Source organism: Mchenga conophoros, linkage group LG6, assembly GCF_057382185.1.
Source record: "Mchenga conophoros isolate Kocher_MC1m ecotype Shallow Benthic linkage group LG6, M_conophoros_male_GT1.1, whole genome shotgun sequence".
In the NCBI taxonomy this organism is placed as follows: Eukaryota; Metazoa; Chordata; class Actinopteri; order Cichliformes; family Cichlidae; genus Mchenga; species Mchenga conophoros.
In genome coordinates, this window is record NC_140531.1 from 10,605,814 (window position 1) to 10,627,904 (window position 22,091).

Below are 22,091 nucleotides of genomic sequence, written 5' to 3' on the forward strand. Positions count from 1 at the left end.
CTATTTTTGAACACTTTGTTTGCATTTCTGAATCAGAATTAAATGTCTAAACAAACACAGCATTTTAAAATTGCTTTGTGTAAAATATGTGACACTGTGATTGCACTATCCCTGTACTTTGTTATACAGTACTTCTTACCGCCAATTTGTCTTGAGGACTCAAATTTAAGTGCACAAAAAGTAAAAAATGAACCTATGTTAATGGCACTTGTTTAAAAAGCATAAAGTGATGGTTTTCCAAAGCTGCTGCTATGAGTAATGGCTCCAGAGATTCAGGTGCTTAGCTGTTTGTTCATTTGTGCACTTCCCGCAAAGGTATTAACAACTGATTAGTGTAATGGGAAATTTTAAGACTGTGTGAAGCTGACCTGACTCAGTGAAAGGCTCCATGTTTTGTCATTCTGTCTTCATGCACTCAGAAAATATTTATGCTCAAAATGCTGATTTTAATTTAATTACATGTCAACTTTCTGTGTCTTTGTTTTTTTTTAAGTCCATGAAAAAAAGTTTAATGGAATCTGGCCAAAAGAAATGTACTTGATTGGTATGTATTCAATTTATTATGAGCATATCTTCCTAATAATTTGAATAAATAAACAGATTTTATTTATTGTTATGAGGGCAAAGAATAATCTTTCAGGTATACCACACGCTCATGCATCAGTTATCTTTCGCACACAGTGTTCTGACCGTATTGTGTGATCGTGGCAGTGATGTGTAAATATTGGAGGTGCTTTGTAAAAAAGCACATGGACCTGCTGGTAATTTGAACCAATGCAAAGTCAAATTAAAGTCGCAGAGAAAACCTGATTTATTTCAGATTTCCACAACATTTGCTCTCAGCTACGAGAGAGGATAATACAGGATGTGATTAAGCCGAGCATAACCATTATAATATAATGTATATATAAAACATCTAAAACTGTTTCTAGAACTAGGGTTGTGGTTTCTATTGGTTAAGAGTGTTGCTAATACGTCGTGTCTGCAGGGTCCTCGAAATTCCAACAAAAAACAGAAGGAAAGAAAAAAAAAGAAACACGGGCGCGTGTGTGCGCGCGTGGGTATTGTAGGTGGAGGCTGTTCTTACAAACCCCCTCAGCTCTCAGAGCTCTGAGACAGTCTCCGCTGTTCACGGCTCCGAGTGAGTCTGTTCTCAGCTGAAGTGCAGACCGGTGAAACACAGTGAGCGGATAGTTGTAAGTATTTTTTTTCCCTTCGTCATGTCTTTAGTCTCTGTTTAGAGTGTGCAGGACAGCCTTTTTAATCCACACTGCCGCTAACACAAGCCTGTGAAAATGAAGCGTCGTTAAGTTTGTCTTACTTAGTAACATAAACTTGATGGCTCGTCCAAACAACAGCAGCCATTGCCGTCAGCTGGATACATTTTTATTTGCAGAATTCACCTGTGATAGCGGACAGCACACAGCCATAAACTCGTGCTTACATGTAAATACATCAGGTGAAGGTGGCTGGTGTCGTGTTTAGGTTCACTTCAGCAGTCTGTGCTTTGTGTGTTGCTCGTGTCTTTCTGTTTTGTCCTAGTTGTTGCTGTGTATTGGTGGGATTTATTTTAATCTCTAATACTCTTTATTAATGTGAGATACATTTCGCGCCGTGTCTCTGGAGGTGCAGCAAGCCAAAAACATTATCAGTCACGGTGCTCATCTGTCTGCTGCTGATACAGAACTCCTGGAATTACTGTAAAAATGAGGATTTTTGTGTATGTGGCTTTTAAAAACGATACAGGTGGAAGTGGAGGCCTTGATTTGCTCTAAAGGGTCACACATACAAAAAGGGGACTGGAATAGAAATTGAACTCAAACTAAAAACAAAAAATGCAGAATTAAGAGGAATAGGAGTCACGAGAGAAGAGATGAGGAGAAACCAAGTGAGATGAAGAAGGGTGACATGCAGTGTAGGAGATAGAAGAAGAGATGAGGGGAAAACAACAACAGGGTAGAGAGGAAATAAAAGAAAGAGGAAAGAAGAGGAAGGAATATGAAATCTGCTCCGCTATCACTGATAAGGTTTAGAACACTGTTATTGAAGCCCTGCTGCTTGAATTAATGGACTGCTGTGAAACAGGTAAAAAAAAATAATTAACCTCTACGTGACCCTTTGTTTTCTCTTTCTTTCACTGTCCGAGGAAACAGAGCTTTTAATTTAATTGGTCACCACTCTTTAGCTTTTAAAGCTTTTCATTCTCGTCTGTTCACCTGTGGTGCGTTTTTTTTTTCATAAACTGCATGTGTCCTGCACTCTGTGTAGGAAGAGGATAAAAGTGTTGCTGATATTGGTTTTAGCAGAACTGTGGCAATGCATGTAAGCATTAATGCACCCCCCACAAATTCCTGTATACCTTCCCAAAAATCTACCCTCCACAAGCAGTGTGACACTGTGGGTGCTGCAGAGTCTCCTGTGTTTTTTAACTTCAGTCACTGCCTTAGGGCCAAATGACTCATGTGTGCACACGAACACCTCCCTGCGTGTTTATCTATCCATAGATAAGTCCTTCCATATGTGTCGTTTGGAAAAACTGAAATACAACCAAAACCATTCTGTGACCATGTTTGCATTTGCAGATCTTTGATCCACATGACATGCTTGTAAGATTATTGATCACACTCTGTGCAATCTGTGAGCACTTGTCAGCTTTGTAATAAAAAGTGTGGAGGCGGGCAGCGGTGTGGAGGTGACTGGATCCAGTCCAAATCTGTTAATTAAACCGCAACAGAGGAAGTAGATTCCCTGAGGGAGTAGGACTAATGGACAGCCAATTAGCTGATGGTGTATCTCTGCTCAATCTATGCTCTCCTGCTTCGAGTGAAATTGCTTTAAAAAAAAAAAAAAAAGAACATTACTGTGTATTACATGTCATAAACAGTGTACACACATCACAAACCCACTATTTTCCCCAAAGAAATATCACAAATGAATATTTATAGTCCAAATATTTGCCTTGCTGAAAGCATATGTGTTTTTGTGAAAATACAAGCTTAGGATCTTTGTACTTTGGGCTAAAGTAACTCACAAATGTTTACTGGTCTATCTTGCAAAGATGGGGCTATTTTTAGTAACTGTAGATATTGAATAGGCTAAATTTAGTAAACAAAAAGTACAATATTTCACACTGATAATATTATCACTATTTAAATGTTACCTAAAGTCAAACACTGTACATAAAATTTGGACCCAATCACAACAAGAGCACATACTCTTTTGTGGACTACTGCTTTGAAGCTTCAAGTTTGGCATTTTGGCTGTCACCATTGTTTTTCTTTGGAAGTAAACAATGGCCATATTTGGATGAGAGGCTGTAGTGCTAGCAGCTAGTTAGCAGCTAATGTGGTTTATCTTGATTAGCAACTTGCATACATAGACTGAAGCATATTCATACAGTATTACAATTTAAGTCACAGACCTTTTTGTGACAGAAGACATATAATTTGCCAGATAAACTCGTTAAAATGGTCCAAAAGAGCACAAACATGTTCAGTGATTTTTAACTAGCTGAGGCGTTACCTAGCATTTGCTAGCAGCTTTAGCGACCCTAACCCTGGAGACTGCTGCCAACCTAGAATGTACTGACTTTGGTAAGCTTTTTTTTAAATGTGTGTGTCATTAACATTATTGTTGTATTTTATTGGCATACAATGCAAATTCACAGATGCAGGAGTGTGTTTCAAGCTCCAGTCTCTAAATGTTTTGTCTACACGAAGTGTACATATACTTAGGTGTGTTCATGTCCAAGCTCAAAGCGTCGCAGCAAGGAATTCAAGTGATGATTTTGTGCAGCATCATCGTCGTGTGATGATCAGTTGTATCCACAATTATAACTAACATTATAAACCATATGAAATAAATGGACAGATGCACATAAATGTATATAGTTTATGCTGCAATTCCTTGGCACCTTCTTAATGACAGCGTGATAAGTAAGGCTTTGAAATCTATTTTGTGCAGTGAGTGATGGTTACTCTTCCCCATGACCCTTTATGAGATACCCTCTGCAGCCTGGTGGCCTCACCACCAACAGTCTTTGCTTTTTCCTGTCCTATTTTTTATATGCTAGGAATAAGGGTGGCAAAAAAAAGAAAAGACCAGACTGACATTAAAAGAAACAATAGAAATGCCCTAAAATGCACTTAGTGAATGTAACAATAATAAGCGGCCCTTTGGGCAATCAGCAGGCATTCACTTCCCCAACGAAACAGTTGCCAGACAGGCGTCTGTGTTAATGGGTACCTTGTGGCCTCTAGATTGCATCAGGAGGTTGTTTGTTCCAAGCTGTGGATTGAACAATTACGAGGTATTACGCAGGCGTCAACAGAGTTTTCAGTGAGGAGGAAACATGTATTTACCACCAGTATCAACCATGTAATCATCACCAGGCCTCTTATAAAGAGAGTCACCATTAATGTTTGTATAAATGCTTTCCAATAATTCAACTATTGAATTTTATTCAAGGACATCTCTTTTCCATCTCTTATGCTCTCTTTTGTCTTTAAGAGAGGTTAATCACACCAGAAATATGAGAGGTTAAAGCCAAATTGATGGTTGTACAACACGTAATGGTGATAGGAAAAAAACAAAAACATTAAAAAAAAAAACCATGGAAACTGATGTTAAAAGTGTTTATTAAAGCATCGTGCACCAAACCGCTGTCAGCATGAATGTGGATTTTTGAAAGTTTTCAGCTTGTTCCTTTGAAAGACACAACAGCTGAAGCTCACAGCAGGTGCAAGCTATTTTCATTAGCAGAAACCATAACAATAGTATCCAGGGTTATTATGTGCCAAGCAATTGTCGCTTCACCAGCTAATCTCTCAGAACAATACTGCTAGTGTCGCTTTGCAGTTATGAGCAAGCATCATTATGGAAATAACTGAATTTGGGATTCAGTGATGTTGTGGATGAACAGCTGGAATGATCGATATGGGAGTAGAGAAGTGTGTTGTCCTGCAGTGTCAGCCGTGGCATCCAGTTATGAGTACACACACCTTCAGTGAATTCCATCGAGGGACAATAACTGCTGAGGTGGTGCATGACTCAGTATAATAGTCTTTCCTCTGGAAAAGGCTCTGAAAATCTCAAGATGACATCTTGGCTTCAGCTAATTCAAAGGCTAACTGTAAAGCCTATGCTGAAATACACTGAGGCTTCAGTGAAAGTGGATTTTATTTTCTACTGATTCATGAGGAACAAAGTGACATGCATGTGTTGGTAATCACAAACTGAGTTTGCAGCATTGAGTTTAGTCAGAGTTGAATTAGAGCAGTGAGAAAGTCTCTGACGTGAAAGCCTAAAGGTGTTCAAGCCAGCACAGGAAAACATGGGACTGATGAGATTAAGAAAAAACACATTGAACTGTAATGTCGTTAAAGTGTGTAGTGAACAAGTGGATAGAAAGGACTGCTGCTTAGACCACCGACAGTTTGAAAGCGTTGCATAATTTTGGTAGGTTATGAACTGCTGCTGTTGCCTCACATTATACTGTACAAATGGACTGATTCTTACATAGCTTTCGCTTTTCTACTCTCCTGGAGTACTCAAAGCGCTCTATACAACATGCCACAATCACCCAATCTCACAAGCACTGTCTCTAAACTGAGTGCTTTCTATCGACATTCACACACATTCATGCTCCGATGGATGCATCGAGAGCAACCTGGGGTTAGTATCTTGCCCAAGGATACATGAGCCAGGGATCGAACCACCAACCTTCCGATCAGTAGGTGATCTGCTCTACCTCCGGAGCTGCAGTCACCCCACCCAGGCCTCTCATTGTACTGCCTCAGCAAATAGGTACAATTTCACCAGTTCATTTGTAAACCCTGTGCTGTCTCACTTAAACAGGGTTTTTTCTAGACTTTTTTCAGTTTTTTAAATATATTTACATTCAATTTATTAATTTAAAAAAAAAAAAAAAAAACTGCAAATCAAGGTTTTAAATTTAATTTTTTATTCTTTTTCATTGTGTCACTTTGTAAAATTAATATATATTATATTTTTTATTCAGTCTCATATGTGGCATATGGCATTCACTTATTATTAATAGTTAAATTACTGTAAATGACAACCAGTAAGTTACCATTAAAGTTTAATGATCAGGCAAAATACATATTTCAGTTACACGTGAGATTTTTTTCTATATTTATTTTTTTCAGCACAGCTTCAACGTCATTTAAGTTTTTTCCTGCTTGCACAGAATGATAAGGTTACGAAACCACAGAAGATTACCGTTTCACGCCCTCGATCCAGTCTTGAGTCTTTTCCAAATGTGTTTGATATTCAAATTTGTATGCTTGGCATTTGCTTTTCCCTGCTGCAGCCACAAAATGAGCTAAAAAGTGGGGAAAGTGAACCAGAACACTGAATTAGTAAGCCATATGACTGGATAACCTTGTTTGCCAGAATGATAGAGTAATCCTTGAGATGTGAAATAATAAAAAAGTAAGTACCTTCCTATTTTTAACAAACTTTCTAGCTTCTGTTTCTCCGGATGTCTGCATTAGGAGAGAACAGACTATGCAAAATTTGCCAAAGCAGCAGCTCAATCATATTTTGTGTTGAACCTATTATTTTAAGATTTGCTTTGAAAACTATACATATTCCATTCTATGCCACAAATGGCACATAAATATAGATATGTATAGCAAACAAGTGAACATTTAGAATTGTAATCATCACTTCAGCTAGCATCAGACTTTAAATAACAACCAGTTAACATAAATTTACCCTGAGATCTCTAAGACTATATTATCTTCACTCTGCAGATGCACAGAGGGCAGGTTTTGTGTACACACATGCACAAATGCATTTGTCACACACCTGGCCTCTCACACACAATACTCTTTGTATTTGAATGTAAATGCAAGGACTCTTCAATCAGCAGTCATTCAGACTCTCACTTATCTCGTCAATTTGCTCCATGCAGGGACCTTTAAGCCTTGTCTTGACCTTATGTTACCATAGCAACACCTCCTGGGAGGGTTTTCACAGAGCTGCTCGTGCAATGGCAGACAAGAGAAGTGATGCACTTCAGGAAGAAAAATTGTCAGTCTGCTCTTATTGTGTTTATCAGAGATTAGGGTGGGAGGCAATAGCAAAGGCAAAATGAGGAGAGTGTAGGGGAGTGTGTGTGTGATTAGGTTAGCCTTGCTGACTGTTCACATCTCAGTGGGACATTCAGTGACTATCTAATGTATGGTGTGAGTAAAAAAAACAAAAGATACCTGCAACCACTCCTGTTTGTGTTATGGAACCATTAAACTTCTTATTTCCCCTTTTATATATTAATTAACAGATATTCGCGTTATGACAGTGATGTGAAGCCTGTGATATGTTAGAAAATCATTTGTCTTCACTAACCATGGATGTGAATTGCATTACTATAGTTTTTATATGTTCAATTCCATTTTATTATTATAGTGCCAATTCACAGCCACAGTTGCCTCAAGGTGCTTTCTATCACAAGACAAAGATCCTACAATATCATAGAGAAAAACCCAGCAATTCACTGTGAGCAACCACATGGCAACAGAGGGGAGGAAGAACTCATTTTAATAAGAGGCAACATGTGGCAGAACCAGGCTCAGGAAGGGGCAGCCTTGTGCTGTGACTGGCTGCTGAATGAGAGGAAAGAGAAGGAGGAAAAGGGAGCATAGAGAGACAAGGACAGAACTTAAAGGTAATTGTGGATTTTTTTAAGCTTAATAAATGATGCACATACTAGCCACAAGGTTGGATTACAAAGAGAATGCACTCCAAATAGTCACAATGTGTAACCACAGAAAGGTTTTGGTTTCCTACTATTTGTTCATTATCTATCCAAAACTGTTTTTTTAATAAATTTTGGAACCATAAAAACCAGAACGATAATTTTTTTTATATTTTTTATTTAAGGAGACAGGATTTAAGAGTGAACACTGGCTCTTGTGCCTCAGCTGATTTCTAATATTTTGCTGAACCACTTTTACTGCATTACAACATTCTTTTCTTTTGTGTACTCCTGATACGCTTTATTGAAAAGGACTTATTGAGACTTTATACGTCACTCAAGTTCGCTGACTGGAAAAAAAAATCAATGACTGAGGCCAGAGAAATAATTGGTGCCTCGATTTAATCTGTTGAACCATTTTAGCTCCGTGTCTTTGTACAGTGTGACACCTGAACGTTGTACAACTCCATATTCACAATCACAGCACTGTTTGTGATACGAAGCCTGTCAAAGGTTAGTCAAGAAGACTGTCTCACGTTTATACCACCCATTCATGTTCCCTCTCACACAGCACCTAGTTTATAAAGGCGACTGACTGATGATGTTCCTCTCTGTGTTTATCATAGTTTCTGTCTCTTATCCAATTTTTTGCACTGTGGTCATTTAAAAAATGTCTAAGCCTCTGCTGCTCTCTGTGGTCATTTCCTTGTCAGATTGATGGAAAACTCTTCCACCCCATTCATCCTCACTTTTAATCAGGACCTCTGTCCTCAGGTCCATCCATTAATCTCACCATTTGTCATGCTCCACATCACATCCATCCAGATCTCCAGCATCATCCTTCACCCCTGCGCTGCCATCACCACCGTCTAGACTCCCTCCAGGGGATTTTTCCAGTACAGCTCAATATATCACTACTCCCTTATATGATGATGTCACAATAGCATCTCGTCACTAAAGACTCCTTACACAATGTGCACACATTATAAAAAAATCCATCTTAGCCTTCTTTCATTTGAATAATTTCTGATTTAAACATGAGGTTTTAAAAGCCTAAATAACCCCAAGTATAAGTGTAATTCGATATTAGGTACAAGTTAATATTTCTATATTTATCGACTTCTTGTCTTTACCCTGTTGCTTCATAAAAGCAGTAGCAGCATTAAGCAGTTGAGATCCACGGCATATACCATCCTCTGGCATTCACATTTAGTAATTGAGGTCATGACCTATGGATGGCTCTTAGGTTTGGTCTAAAAACTGTACATAAGGATTGACATTCACCATGATTTGATCACGTGTTTGACCAGTGAACACTGTGGTCTTATTCTCCACTGGTGGTACTGGTGCCCTTTAGGTTGTAATGAATGAAATGTAATTAAAGCAAAGCAAAAAAAATCTCCAAACACTGAAAGAGAATTCAGTCATGCTTCAAAGTGTGTACATTTCCTGTGTGCTGCCAATATTTGTACTTATTTTAATCTAAAGTAACTGTCTCTGGGGGATTCTTTAGTGGTGTATATAATTCACCTTACCTTCCCCGCTCTTCCGCTCATCTTCACATCTGCATTAATGTACTTTACTCAGTTGAGGTCGCAGAAGATATGCCTCTGCTATTTTTCCCCCATAGGTCAGTGCATTTTGTTCCACCAATTATTAACCATCGCTGTGAGGGATGAGGGTGTGCCTGTGTGTGGAACAGTGGTGATTAAGAAGCTGGGATGGCTTCATAAACAAGTCTCGTACTAATAAAACTAAATACCTTATGTCTGTGTTCTGGTGCTCGCTTGCTTTGTTGTGACGGAAGGAAGGTTGTTATGTTTATTAATAGCTTAGTATTCATCAAGCCACTGGGCAGATATGGCCAAACTTTTGAAACTTTTAGGTGTTGTCCAACATCAGCAGCAGTCAACGTTATGTGTACATAGAAAAGTGTGTCTTTGTCAATACATGTTGTTGCCTGTTCATTCTCTCTTACTGCTGTGTATGCCATTGTTTTCTATGTTTTATCTTTCTTTGCTACATATCTTTTAGAGACACAGTTTTATATTTTATTAAACTGGCTCACTCATTCTCTTGCCAATAGTCAGATGAAAAATGTAATAGTGCTTGCACGTCTATTTTTGACAGAAGCCTGTTAAAACATTTAAATACCCCTAAAGCTCACATTAGCTAGTTATATAGTATTGTTGTCTAGATGCAAAAAAATGTCACTTGTGAGTTTTACAGAGAAGACATAAACACTAAACATGCAGCAAAAGTCTCCTGCCCACTTGAAACCAAGAACAATACAGCACTTGAGTGCCGGCTGTCTCCAGGCAACCTCAAGGTAACAAGACTTCCCAAGTTGCTGTCTATCCAATAAAAATTCAAAGTCCATACTAGCAAAGAACAATCTAAGACGTGATGGGAAATCTGTTACCTTTACACAGTCAGCCTAGATGTTTCCTCTAAAACTCTAAAACACAATTATAATGCAGTTTAGTTGAAGTTTCATGGACCTGGATTAACGTTACATTAATGATAATCCAGGTGCTAAATAACACCGAGCACCTTTCTTACTCCTAAGGGTTTTACATAAATTCTATACTTATTATTATGTACTATATTTATATTTTAAAGTTAAGCAACAAGTTTGCTGCAGTGTGTATAATTGCATGCAAACTGTGTGCTGTGTCTATTCCACCATGTAAAGCAGGGTTCCCCAATCCCAGTCCACGGGGGCCGGTGTCCCTGCAGGTTTTAGATCTCACTCTGGGTCAACACACCTGAATCACATGATTAGTTCATTACCAGGCCTCTGGAGAACTTCAAGACATGTTAAGAAGGTAATTTATCCATTTAAATCAGCTGTGATGGATCAAGGACACATCTAAAACCTGCAGGGACACCGGCCCTCGTGGACTGGGATTGGGGACCCCTGATGTAAAGGATGCTACAAAGGATGAAGCATTTTCTCCAACAACAGATCTGCTCGAACAGAAACTGAAAACAGAACTCAGAAAAGGTCCCAGAAGAAACTTTATAGCTTTACAGACACATTTCAGTGGACGAACAACCAACACGGCTGATTTGTTGGAAGAGTTGATTAACTGGACATCTCCAAAATGTTAGAATACACCTTTAATGCATTAATTGCTTTATATTTCATGTCCACATGAAGTGTGCTAAATTAATTAACTTTGCTTTCTGTAGGGCTGCTGATCTTCTACTGATGTGAGCTTACCAACAACTGTTGCCTGATAGTCGTTAACGCCTCGATGGAGCTCGTCCAGTTTGCTTTGCTGCCTCAGGAAGTCCCTACAGCTACCTGGAGCAACACCTCTGCCCCCTCCTACTCTCATTTCCTGCTCCTTTCTACTCCCTCCGAACCGCTTCACAGCTTCAACCAAGATGACACTTCGTTTCTCCTTAACAGGTCCTGTCAAAATTGCACCAAAAGTAAACCAGGATCCCTCCCTGGCTTGGCTGGAATCTTCATCCCACTCATTTATGGCATCGTTTGTGTCGTTGGCTTGGTGGGAAACACTCTGGTCATCCATGTTGTCGTCAACTACACAAAACACGAGTCAGTCACAAACATCTACATCCTCAATCTAGCCATTGCAGATGAGCTTTTCATGCTGGGCCTACCCTTCTTGGCGGTACAGAACGCTTTGCTCTCGTGGCCTTTCGGCTCTCTGATGTGCCGAGTGGTTATGACAGTGGATGCCATCAACCAGTTTACCAGCATCTTTTGTCTAACTGTGATGTCAGTGGACCGATACCTGGCTGTGGTGCATCCCATCCGCTCTTCTTGGTGGCGGCGCCCCCATGTGGCTAAGGCTATCAGTGGCACCGTTTGGGCGGGGTCCTTTGTGGTGGTGCTGCCGGTAGTGGTGTTCGCGGATGTGCTGAAGGATGATGGGAACTGCAGCATCGTGTGGCCTGAACCAGCAGAAGTGTGGAAGACATCGTTTATTGTCTACACGTGCACTGTTGGATTCTTCTGCCCCCTGCTGGTCATCTGCTTGTGCTACCTGCTGATCGTCATCAAGGTATGACTTTTAGAGTAACACTGAAATAATTTGAGTTTTTAAGATAGACCTCCTGACCCAGTATGAACCATCCAGATCCCTCAGGTCATCTGGATCCGGTCTTTTATCAGTTCCCAGAGTCAGAACCAGACACGGAGAAGCTGCATTCAGCTTTTATGCTCCTTATATCTGGAACAAACTCCCAGAAAGCCTCAGATCAGCTGAAACACTCAGTTTATTTAAATCCAGGTTGAAGACTCACCTGTTCTCAGCTGCATTTGAATAAAGCACCAAATCTACACTTTAAGCTTAAATTTCAAAACTTACATTTAACTACTGATTTTATCTACTGTTCTGATTTTATCTGTTTTGATTTTATATACTGTTGTTTGTTTGTTTGTTTGTTAATTAGTTAGTTCGTTTATTTGCTTGTTTTATTCAATTTTAAATCATGCTTTTTATTTGTTTTTGTTTCTAATGTCTCTGTAAAGCACTTTGAATCACCTTGTTGTTGAATTGTGCTATACAAATAAACTTGCCTTGCCTTGCCTTGCCTAGAGGAGGAAGTTGGAGACATTTTTGAAAAAGTGTAGTCTATTCAATACTCTTTTCTAAAAATATTACATAGTCTGACTCAGATGAGCAATAGTGAAGTAGGAGCCTTTTATTGTTGATTAAAACACCGCAGCATTAGTGTCGTGGTCACCTTAAATCAAACTAGAGTCCACAAGTAAACCGATTTCAGCTGCAAACTGTTTTAAGAGTATTGTGGCTTCAGTCAACTAATGTTGATGTACTTGATTGACATTTTATGATTGACATTTAACTGTTCATCCACTGTCTAAAAAAAGCCATTTCCTTTAAGGCCACTCTTACACCCTCAGGAAAGGGCTAGGGGATGAGGGGATTAACAATGATAAGCTCAGGGGACAGATAACGAGTCAACTATACTGTTATATCACTCCAACAAAGGATGTCAACAGACTAGAATCTGCTGAAAAGACAAGAAATGGGTAATCAAAGAAAAACTTCACTCTCACATAGGACACTGGCTGCTCACTACTAGCTCAAACACAGCGCTAAACTCATCGTCAAATACGTCAAAGCACATCACTACACAAGCCTCTGCAGGCTGGGAAACAAACACCTAAGGTCACCACAGTACTGACACTGGCGTACACCGAGGAGCTCTTCACAAGCTTGTATCCAGCTATACACTGGCTCCTCAGGAGAAATGGGCGGCAGCTGAACCTGTGGGAGCCTGCTAGGGTTATAACAGCCACCCTCACTTTAAGCCAGCTTTCTTCTGTTCATTATAAACAGGTTGAAAGAGCAGGCGGTGGCTGTGTTCACAGCCAGAGCTGTGAGATGACCATATTAACGATGTCCCCACTCTTACATATTACACAGATAAACAAGCAGTAAACACTGTCCTAAACCTCACTGTGCACAGCGATTACTTGCACATGCATTGGCCACAAGGTTTACAAATTTGGGCCATGTTTAACATGAGTATCTAATTTTAACAGTATACACCAATGAGGCTTAATATTATGATCACTGATAGGTGAAGTGAATAACACTGATTATTTCTTTATCGGGGCACCTGTTAGTGGGTGGGATATATTACGGAGCAACTGAACATTTTGTAGTCAAAGTTTATGAGTTAGAAGCAGAAAAATCGGCGAGCACAGGGATTTGAGTGAGTCTGTGTTACGTTCCCCTGGGGGGGGTCTAGGCGGTGAGGGGGAAGTAACAAAAGTGACCGGGTCAGAAAAAGGAGTCAAGGAGGCGAAACAGTTTAAATAAAACAGTTTTATTGAAGTAAGTCAACTAAAAGAGACGGACAAGCCGTTATCACCATAAAACACCAACAAAACACAAACAAAACTCAGGCGTTGGTCAAATAAAGCAAAAAGTCAAAAGGAAAGCGCAGCTCACTAGCTGGACAACACACTACACAGCTCACTAGCTGGACAACACACTACACAGCTCACTAGCTGGACACTACCGCAAACACTCAGCTCACTAGCTGTACACACACAAAATGGCACTCTGGCCCAGAGCTCACCCTGCTCTGGGCTTAAATACCCTTAATTGCTGATGGGAGTCAGCTGTACAGGAGGGAAAGGTGGCACCTCAGGCAGAAGAGGTGGTGGGACACGCCCACACAGGCACCTTCAGGAGGAGGCCCTGCTAGGGCCTGCTTAATAATATTAATATTGTGATGGCTGGATCATCTCCAAACTGCAGCTCTTGTGGGGGGTTCCCGGCTTGCAGTAGTATCTATCAAAAGTGGTCCAAGGAAGGCGCAGTGGTGAACCAGCAACAGGGTCATGTGCAGCGCATGAGGCAGCATAGCTGCAGACCAGTCAGGGTGCCCGTGCTGACCTCTGTCCATTCATGAAAGCACCGAAAATGGGCACATGAGCATCAGAACTGAACCATGGAGCAACAGAAATACATGGCCTCTAAAGCTGTGCCGTCTTTCAGCAACGCAAACATGTTTCAGGACTGGTTTGAGGAGTACAACAACATGTTTAAGGTTGAGAAGCTCCGAGGCCCCACCTCGCAACTTCCAGAACTTAAAGGATCTGTTGCTAGAATCTTGTTGCAGATACAGCATACCTTCAGGGCTCCAGTGGAGTCCATGCTTCAGGGCTGTTTTGGTATCAAAAGGGGGACCTGTGGCCTGTGGTCATAATGTTATCCCTGATCGGTATCTGCATGAGTGTGTGTGTACACTGTTACTGTAACTTGTTTATATGTAAACAAGGTTATAACTTTTCATCTTCCACTTTCACAGTTGCTAATCTTTTTGCAGTCATGATTAACATTGCTCATGTTGACTCATTGTGAATCATGTTGCTGCATCTGTGGGAAACATAAATGAACTTTGGGAACATAATGGCTCCTTCCACACTAAAACTCTGTCTCGGTTATTTTTGTTTAAAAAAAAGAACCTCACTCCTCTCCACAGTGACGTCCTCCTAAACTTACATTACTCAGAAAATCTGCCAACATGTGCGTAGATGCTGAAGCCCAACGTAAATGGACTACACTCTGTTAATATCACTAATGGCACAGGAGGATGAGTGTACTTAAGTAGTATTTGCACAGACCTAATGGAAAAGCAGAGTGTGCCATGGTTAGCAGGTGTTTCTACATTTTGGGAGAAAAACAGCAATCAGACTGCGTGAATGTTGTTCTTCCAGCAATCTGAACTCTTAACTCTATAAATATGTTTAAACAACAAACAGAATCATGTATATGGGGCGATCGTGTCTCAAGAGTTGGGAGTTCGCCATAAGGTTTCCGGTTTGAGCCCCGGCTTGGACAGTCTCAGTCGTTGTGTCTTTGGGCAAGACACTTCACCCATTGCCTACTGGTCAGAGGGCCTGGTGGCGCCAGTGTCCGGCAGCCTCGCCTCTGTCAGTGCACCCCAGGGTGGCTGTGGCTTGCCATCAACAGTGTGTGTGAATGGGTGGATGACTGAATGTGTAAAGCGCTTTGGGGTCCTTAGGGACTAGTAAAGCACTATACAAATACAGGCCATTTACCATTTATCCTCTCTAACCACCAGCAGGATCTCAGATAGTGTTGTCTGTTTGTCATAGTTGTGTACTGTTTGACAGTTTACGTTATTTCAGTGACTTTTCTATTTCAGGAAATCCATCCATCTATTCATCCATCCATTCCTCCATCCATCCATCCATCTTTTTAACTACTGGGTCATTAAGGAGGCTGAAGCCTATCCCAGCTGTCATTAGGCAAAGGGCGGGGTAGACCTCGGACAGGCCAGAAAACAGGATTAATCTGGTACACTAGTCTCTTTCTTTCTGTAAAAAACAACATCTGTGTCTGCAAACATTTGTGTTATCAGTTTCATTTGAGCCTGCATACATTTTGGACAGACTTTCTCATTAACCTGTTTTTAAATTGAGGGTATTTGCTTTCCTCTCCTTTAAAGGTAAGAAGTGTTGGAAAACGGGCACAGGCCACATCCTCCAGACGCAAGAAGTCAGAGCGTAAAATCACCCGGATGGTAGTTGTTGTTGTGGCGGTGTTCATCTTCTGCTGGCTGCCGTTCTATGTTCTCAACATTCTCAACCTCCTTGTGGTCCTGCCTGGAGACTTCAGGGGCCTCTACTTCTTTGTTGTTGTTCTTTCATATGCCAACAGCTGCGCCAACCCCATACTCTACGGATTTCTGTCTGACAACTTCAAGAGGGGCTTCAGGAAGGCGCTGTGCCGCACGTCGCGCAGAGTGAACAGCAACGACAGAACCGGCATCGAGGCCCAGAGGCCCACGGAGGAGTGGGGCGGCATTGTTCTCCGACAACAAATAAGTGAGGGAATCACTCACGTGCATGGGAAAGAAAGTAGTAGAAATGAAGAAGAGGAGGAAATAGGTGGGATAGAAGGTGCTATACAGATGAGAGAAATCTGTAAGACATCACAGAATGGGAATCAGAACGGAGTGAAAGAGGACTCAAGGACACAGGTCACACAGAGGGGTACACGTGACCAGGGTGCAAGCTTTGATCCTGCTGAGGGAGTGTCCTCTTTGGCCAGTAAGAGAAGTAGGTCACCTGAAGAATTCCTGGACCAAAACTCTGTGCTTGATATCAGCTACCTGTAACAGAAATTTGCCCATTTTCAGTGGATTTGGGTACCTGCTGTATTACAGCGTCTTTGAAGTTGGTTTTAATGCCAGTTTATGGTAACAGTCTGGCATCATTAATGCAAGTGTTTTGCCACAAAATAAAAGGGTAACAACTTAATCTAACCATGAGAAACTATAGCGGCAGGCACAATGAAACCTGAAGGACACAACAAACACACAAAGATGCCTGAATGACCACTGTTTGTAAGTATCGCTGTTATTTTGAACCAGACTGTTACTTCTGAAACTTCTTGTGCTGAAATGGCTAATGCACTAAATGAATCATGCCCCAGTGGGAAACCACATGACTAATGACCCACTGTGGAATGAAAAAATGTCAGCTGTTTACTTTTATTGCGTTGGCTTTTGAGAGCAGCCCACAAAGATAATTAGCACTGTTTTCAGAAAACACGCGTCTCAGTCAGGCTTGTGTGCATCATTTTCACCTGAATTAGTGTACATGTGTGGAGATCAACCAATTACTTTTCTTTTTTAAGGTTAACTAAAACCATGCTTTAGGTCGCAGCTTAAGAACAAGTGTAATAATAAATGTACTTGCTAGTGACCTAAATAGACTGTTGTTAAAAATCTCTAAATTAATTGTGATTTTTATTCAACTTTGAATGTTTAATGAGTTTAATAAGTCGAAGTGCAATTTTTGTTAATTTTGTAAAGCTATATATTTAGAGTGCTCAAAAATAAAGGAACACTTTGAAAGCACATCAGATCTCAGCTGATAAGGACTGGGTAACGTGTTAGAGATAAAGAATACCATATCAATTGATGGAAATTATCAGCCTACAGAGGACTGAATTCAAAGGCTCTGCCAAGCATAGGACCAGTCAAGAGTATTAATTCTGTCAGGAAACTGCCTGCATACTCTCACTGCAAGAGGAACCCAGGTCCTACTGCAGCAGCGTGGGGGCTGACAGTGGGTCCAAGGATTTCATCCTGATACCTAAAGGCAGTCAGGGTGCTGTTGCTTAGTCTGTAGAGGTCTGTGCATCCCTCCATGGTTATGTCTCCCCACACCCACTGTGCCATTATGAAGGAGCTGGACTGCATCTCTGTTAGGTCCTGGTATCACCTCATGCTACCAGTAGTGACACTGACACTTTCCAGGTGCAAAACCAGTGAAAAACAGTCCGCAAAGACAAGATTCCTGTTTTTGTGCCTGCCTCATTGTTACCCCTCTAGTGCACCTGTTGTTAATTTTATTAACACCAAAGCAGCTGAAACTGATGAACAACCCCCTCTGTTGCTTAACTAACCAGATCAATAGCCCACAAGTTTAAAACCTTATTTTGTACTTTGATTACAGTGTTCCTTTAACTTTAGCATAATGAGCAGCATAGTTTTCAGCATTACAGTGTTAGTCAGTGTAAAGAAACTGAGTCACATTGAAAAATTAGGACGTTTTGTCATTTATTGTGATCTTGGTGTTTTACGTCTTGTTTAAGTCTTTTTTCCACTATCAAAACTTTGTATTATCAGTGATGTTTTTAATGCTATGGTGAAGTATTAAAGCCAAGTAGTGACAGTAGGCTAAATAAATGTTTACTGTAACCAACTAGAATGTTTAAAAAAAGAAAGAAAGAAAAGGTATTGTATGAAAAAAAAGTCATGTAACCTACTTCACAACATATGGACATGTATATAGTATGTGCCTAACATATGTATGTAGCATGTATGTAAGTGTCACGCCGTCATAACGTGCTCACCAAAAAAATGCTTAAAACCAATGAAAAACCGTTGGCTTTATTTCACAATGCAAAATTAATTAAAGACATAACAGATGTAACAGATGTCTGTTCACATTAAACATTTCAGGGTTCACCGAGACAAAGTTCAATTCTGCACCAGTTTAACTTTGAAAAAGGACAAAACATTGCTGCCCTCTAGAGGTCCACATACTAGAGGGAAGGCAGTTATTTACAAGCCTCAGCTCATTGCTAGGAGAAAGAAGCATTGCAAATATTTCAGAACATGTTTTTAATCCCAACATTTAATGCAGTTTGTAAGAATAATTACAAATCTGGACAGGTTTTTTTTGTAACGGGGGTGTGTTTGAAAAGAATGAACTTTTGTATTATATAATTTTTTTTACATCCATCAATTATCCCAAAATTCTTCCACTAATCTAACTGTCCACCTTTACTCAGGAACAATGTCTCCAATCCACTTAAGGTAAGGCGGGTTACCCTGGTCAATAGGCAGGCTGATGACCTCAGCCACCTCATAGGGATGGTTAGAGCTGTGGAGGACAATCCATTATGAGTCAAATAAACAGAGAAAAGCCAGTACTTAAAACTGCGACTGCATGAATCATGACATAATGGAGCAAATGATGAACGCAATGTTCTAGTGCAATCTGTTTTATGTGTTGAATATTAAAACAAACTTACCGGACATATTCAGCAAGAGCGGGTACCTTGGAACTTCTTGTTTTGATCATCTAGATTTGGAAAGACACTGTGTCAAACAGGACTTCAGACATACTACCTTTCCATTTAATCAACTTCATGAAGGAGAAAGCTCATGCTGAACAGTTTAAAATATAGTTTGCCATGTTCTAAGAGACCATGACCTAATATGTCACAGTAAGCAGACAAATAATGGGATCTATCCTGAAACTTGCCTTTATATTAAATACTGAAATGTTGCCCACAGCTGAGAATGGTTATCAGTGCTGTTCCCTCTAACAGTGACTACAGAAAGTAGGACTGAGTCTATCTACTAACAGCTCATATTGACAGTCATTTAGTCACAACCTAAGCTTAAAAACTATAGCTCTTCTATAGAATAATCTTATTTCCAGGTTCAATTTTCTGTCCTCAAGTTACTCTAGAAGTGTCTCGCACTACTTTTTTGAACCATTGCCCTCCTTCACGTCCCATTCTGCAGCAGGTTTACTTCAAGGACCTCTGTTTATTTAGTAGCTTTCATTCTCCCCCCGATTGTGATACATTTCCCATCCCTGTTTGCTGTGAAGTATTCCCGGAGCATGATGCTACCACCACCATGCTACATCGCAGGGATGATACCGTAGCCAATAATCAGTGCTTTGTGTTCACCGGTAACAGAATTTGGACTTAAATGCAAAAAATATTAGAGTTTGTCTTTTTTGGTTTTGCTCTTACAAATCATTTGGTTGAAGTTTAGATAATAGCATTTACTTATATTGTTTTCCATTGAACTACTCAACCAAAAAAAACAACAACAACTAACTGTTGGAGCTCAGTTGAGCCACCTTTCAAAAGGTTTCACAATTCTCTCCTGAGGTCTTCTGAAACTCTGTTGGAGGGACAGAGTCTTGATCGCCCCTGTAACCAAGTACCAACATGATTTTGTGACTGATTTCACTCTTGGAAGAGTCTCTGTGGTTTTTAACGTCTTCCATCTCACAATTACTGATGCTGCTTGCTGTGGGGAGCACTCAAGACTTTAGAAATCGGACAACAACTTGGAGTATCACATCAAAGGGTCTAAATACTTCTGTAAATTAGGAATTTTTTCTTTTAAATATTTCACTAATAAATTAAACTATATCAATAATAGGATCTGAAATAATAACAGTCTTGCATTACATTTTGCCCCCAAGACATACAAATGGATTTTAGCTGCATCTAGGCAATATATACCCAGAAAGCACTCACCAGAAGCACCTCATTGTCCTCCTCAATCTTCCCCTGCCATTCATATCTGAAGGAACAGCACACAATTATTTTTGGTTATTAAGTACTAGCTTCAGAGTCAGGAAGACTTCTGCTAGTTAGAACAGTATAAATATAGTCTATAATTTACAAAAAACAACACTGGCAAAGAAAGCTCAGTGCAACATGATACTAAAGAATAGCTAATGTGAAACATACATAGATTTGATCGCTGGGACAATGTTGACACAAGCTGCTAGCTTCTTTTCCACAATACCCCTGTGAGAAAGAATAAAAGAATGAAATGAGCACAGATGAAAAACATCTCATGGTCCTTGTATCCAGCTAATGAAGACAGAGAGTTTTTACTTGAACGTGCACATTTGTGCAAGGATCCATCCTGCCTTGTATCAATGGTTCAGACTAGTGGTGGTCTAATAGTGTGGGGGATATACTCTGGAGCACTTAGCTTCAAAAAGAAATGGTTTAAACATCACAGCCTGCCTGAATATTGCAGCTGACCATTTCAGACCCTTCATGACACCTGATGGCAACAAACTGCATCACAAACCTCAAATCATCTCAAGATGGTTTTACTGAACAGGTGACGGTGAGTTCAATGTACACAAGAGCCCTCCACATTCACAAGCTATCGATCCAGTAGAACACCTTTGGAAAGTGGTGGACCAGGAAATTTGCATGAATGTTCTGCAGCAACCATCTCGTCAACACAGGCCAAAATCTCTGAAGAATGTTTCCAGCAGCTTGTTCAATTATTGCCAAAAAAACAGGTCCAACCGAGTAGTTGTAAGGTGTACCTAACAAAGTGTCTAGTGTGCATATATTATAAACAGAACTGTTATTGTGCCATTTGAATCACCTGGCTAAATCTCTAGCAACTGTGTCATTAGGACAGGTGACAAAGGCAGCAGAGTGTGTGCCTGATGTGTACGTCTCAGATGCCATGGAGAAGGCCCTCAGTCCCACGGTCCTCAGCAGCTGGAACATAAACAGGCTCAGGAGCACTGTCTGACAAGAGAAATGAATAAACGTTAGAGCAAAGCATGTTTTCTTTTTTCATTTTACCTAACTTGATGAGCCAAGTGTTAGAGGAAATCGCACACTCACCAAAAGCAAAGCTTTTAAGGATCCACCCTGTAGTGTCTCTGCTGTGGGCAAACCAATGCGCATTGCCTGAGCAGGTGAGACACACGAAGCTTAGGCTTTCCCCCCCTTTGTTGTAATGTGTCTAAACAGAGTTACATAAGGGTTAGTACTTGAAGCAGCTTGTCACACCATGCAAACACCATGAAAGTCTCTGTTAACTTCCCCACTTTTGCATTCAACACGCTCCACTCAACAAAGCAGACCATAATTTAAGAGAACGGGCTGTAGAAATGCTGCAGCCGGTTCTCCAAACGTATATATTTGTTTAAAATATTACACAGTGACACTGCACGCTTGTGATGCTTAGGGTTTGAACTTGCAGGTGAGTTGTGTTTAGCATTGCACTGCTAGTAACCACAGTTAGCTGTTAGCTGCTGGGCGTCGGCAGAAGCTCGTGAGTGTGTGAAAGAGCAACACGGCACGGCAGACTCACTAAAACGCTCTGATAAGTTGTTCAGCTGGATTGCAAAGTGTTGCTATAATGTAAATTCCTTGCAACTTACCTTCTAACCGCAGTCTGTCACTGCCCAACCCCTACAGGAAACCTCCTGTAAACCTTCCTGTCCCTACCTTTCAAAATAAAAGCCCCTGACATGCATGTTGCGTGACAGCGGACTAGACGGAATTGGAATTCAAATTCACATTTCTGCATTTATTAATTTTTTTTTCTGAATTTCGGGAAAATAAATAAATAATAATTTCTAATTAGTTACTTTTCTATAATTTCTACTATCTTATAAGTTTAATTTCATCATTTACACACACATTGGTTTTATCTAACACTCACACACAAGCATTTACCCCAGTGAATGCACTGGAAGAAACCTTCTCATAGGTAGGCCACGTGCTCAGCCAAATGAGCCACAACA

General features: G+C 40.4%; 2 protein-coding genes across 4 annotated transcripts; one reads left to right on the top strand and one right to left on the bottom strand.

Annotated features, from left to right (window-relative positions):
* The first annotated feature begins 1,132 nt into the window (after positions 1-1,132).
* Positions 1,133-18,150, top strand: sstr3b (somatostatin receptor 3b). The gene is made up of 3 exons (XM_085276111.1): positions 1,133-1,196; positions 10,916-11,757; positions 15,707-18,150. Exons 2-3 carry the CDS (start codon positions 10,981-10,983, stop codon positions 16,376-16,378), a joined length of 1,449 nt encoding a protein of 482 aa, XP_085132237.1. The 5' UTR covers positions 1,133-1,196; positions 10,916-10,980; the 3' UTR covers positions 16,379-18,150.
* On the bottom strand, positions 18,145-21,811 carry LOC146572126 (protein CutA homolog). Of its 3 annotated transcripts, none has more exons than XM_085276112.1 (7): positions 21,726-21,811; positions 21,184-21,304; positions 20,936-21,084; positions 20,275-20,334; positions 20,059-20,104; positions 18,808-18,857; positions 18,145-18,656 (listed from the first exon to the last, which is right to left on the bottom strand). In XM_085276112.1, exons 2-7 carry the CDS (start codon positions 21,244-21,246, stop codon positions 18,557-18,559), a joined length of 468 nt encoding a protein of 155 aa, XP_085132238.1. In that variant the 5' UTR covers positions 21,247-21,304; positions 21,726-21,811; the 3' UTR covers positions 18,145-18,556. The 3 variants fall into 3 exon arrangements, with proteins under 3 accessions (XP_085132238.1, XP_085132242.1, XP_085132243.1); XM_085276116.1 differs by having other exon boundaries at positions 21,184-21,249; positions 21,726-21,789; XM_085276117.1 differs by lacking the exon at positions 21,184-21,304 and having other exon boundaries at positions 21,726-21,785.
* Between the last annotated feature and the right edge of the window lie 280 nt (positions 21,812-22,091).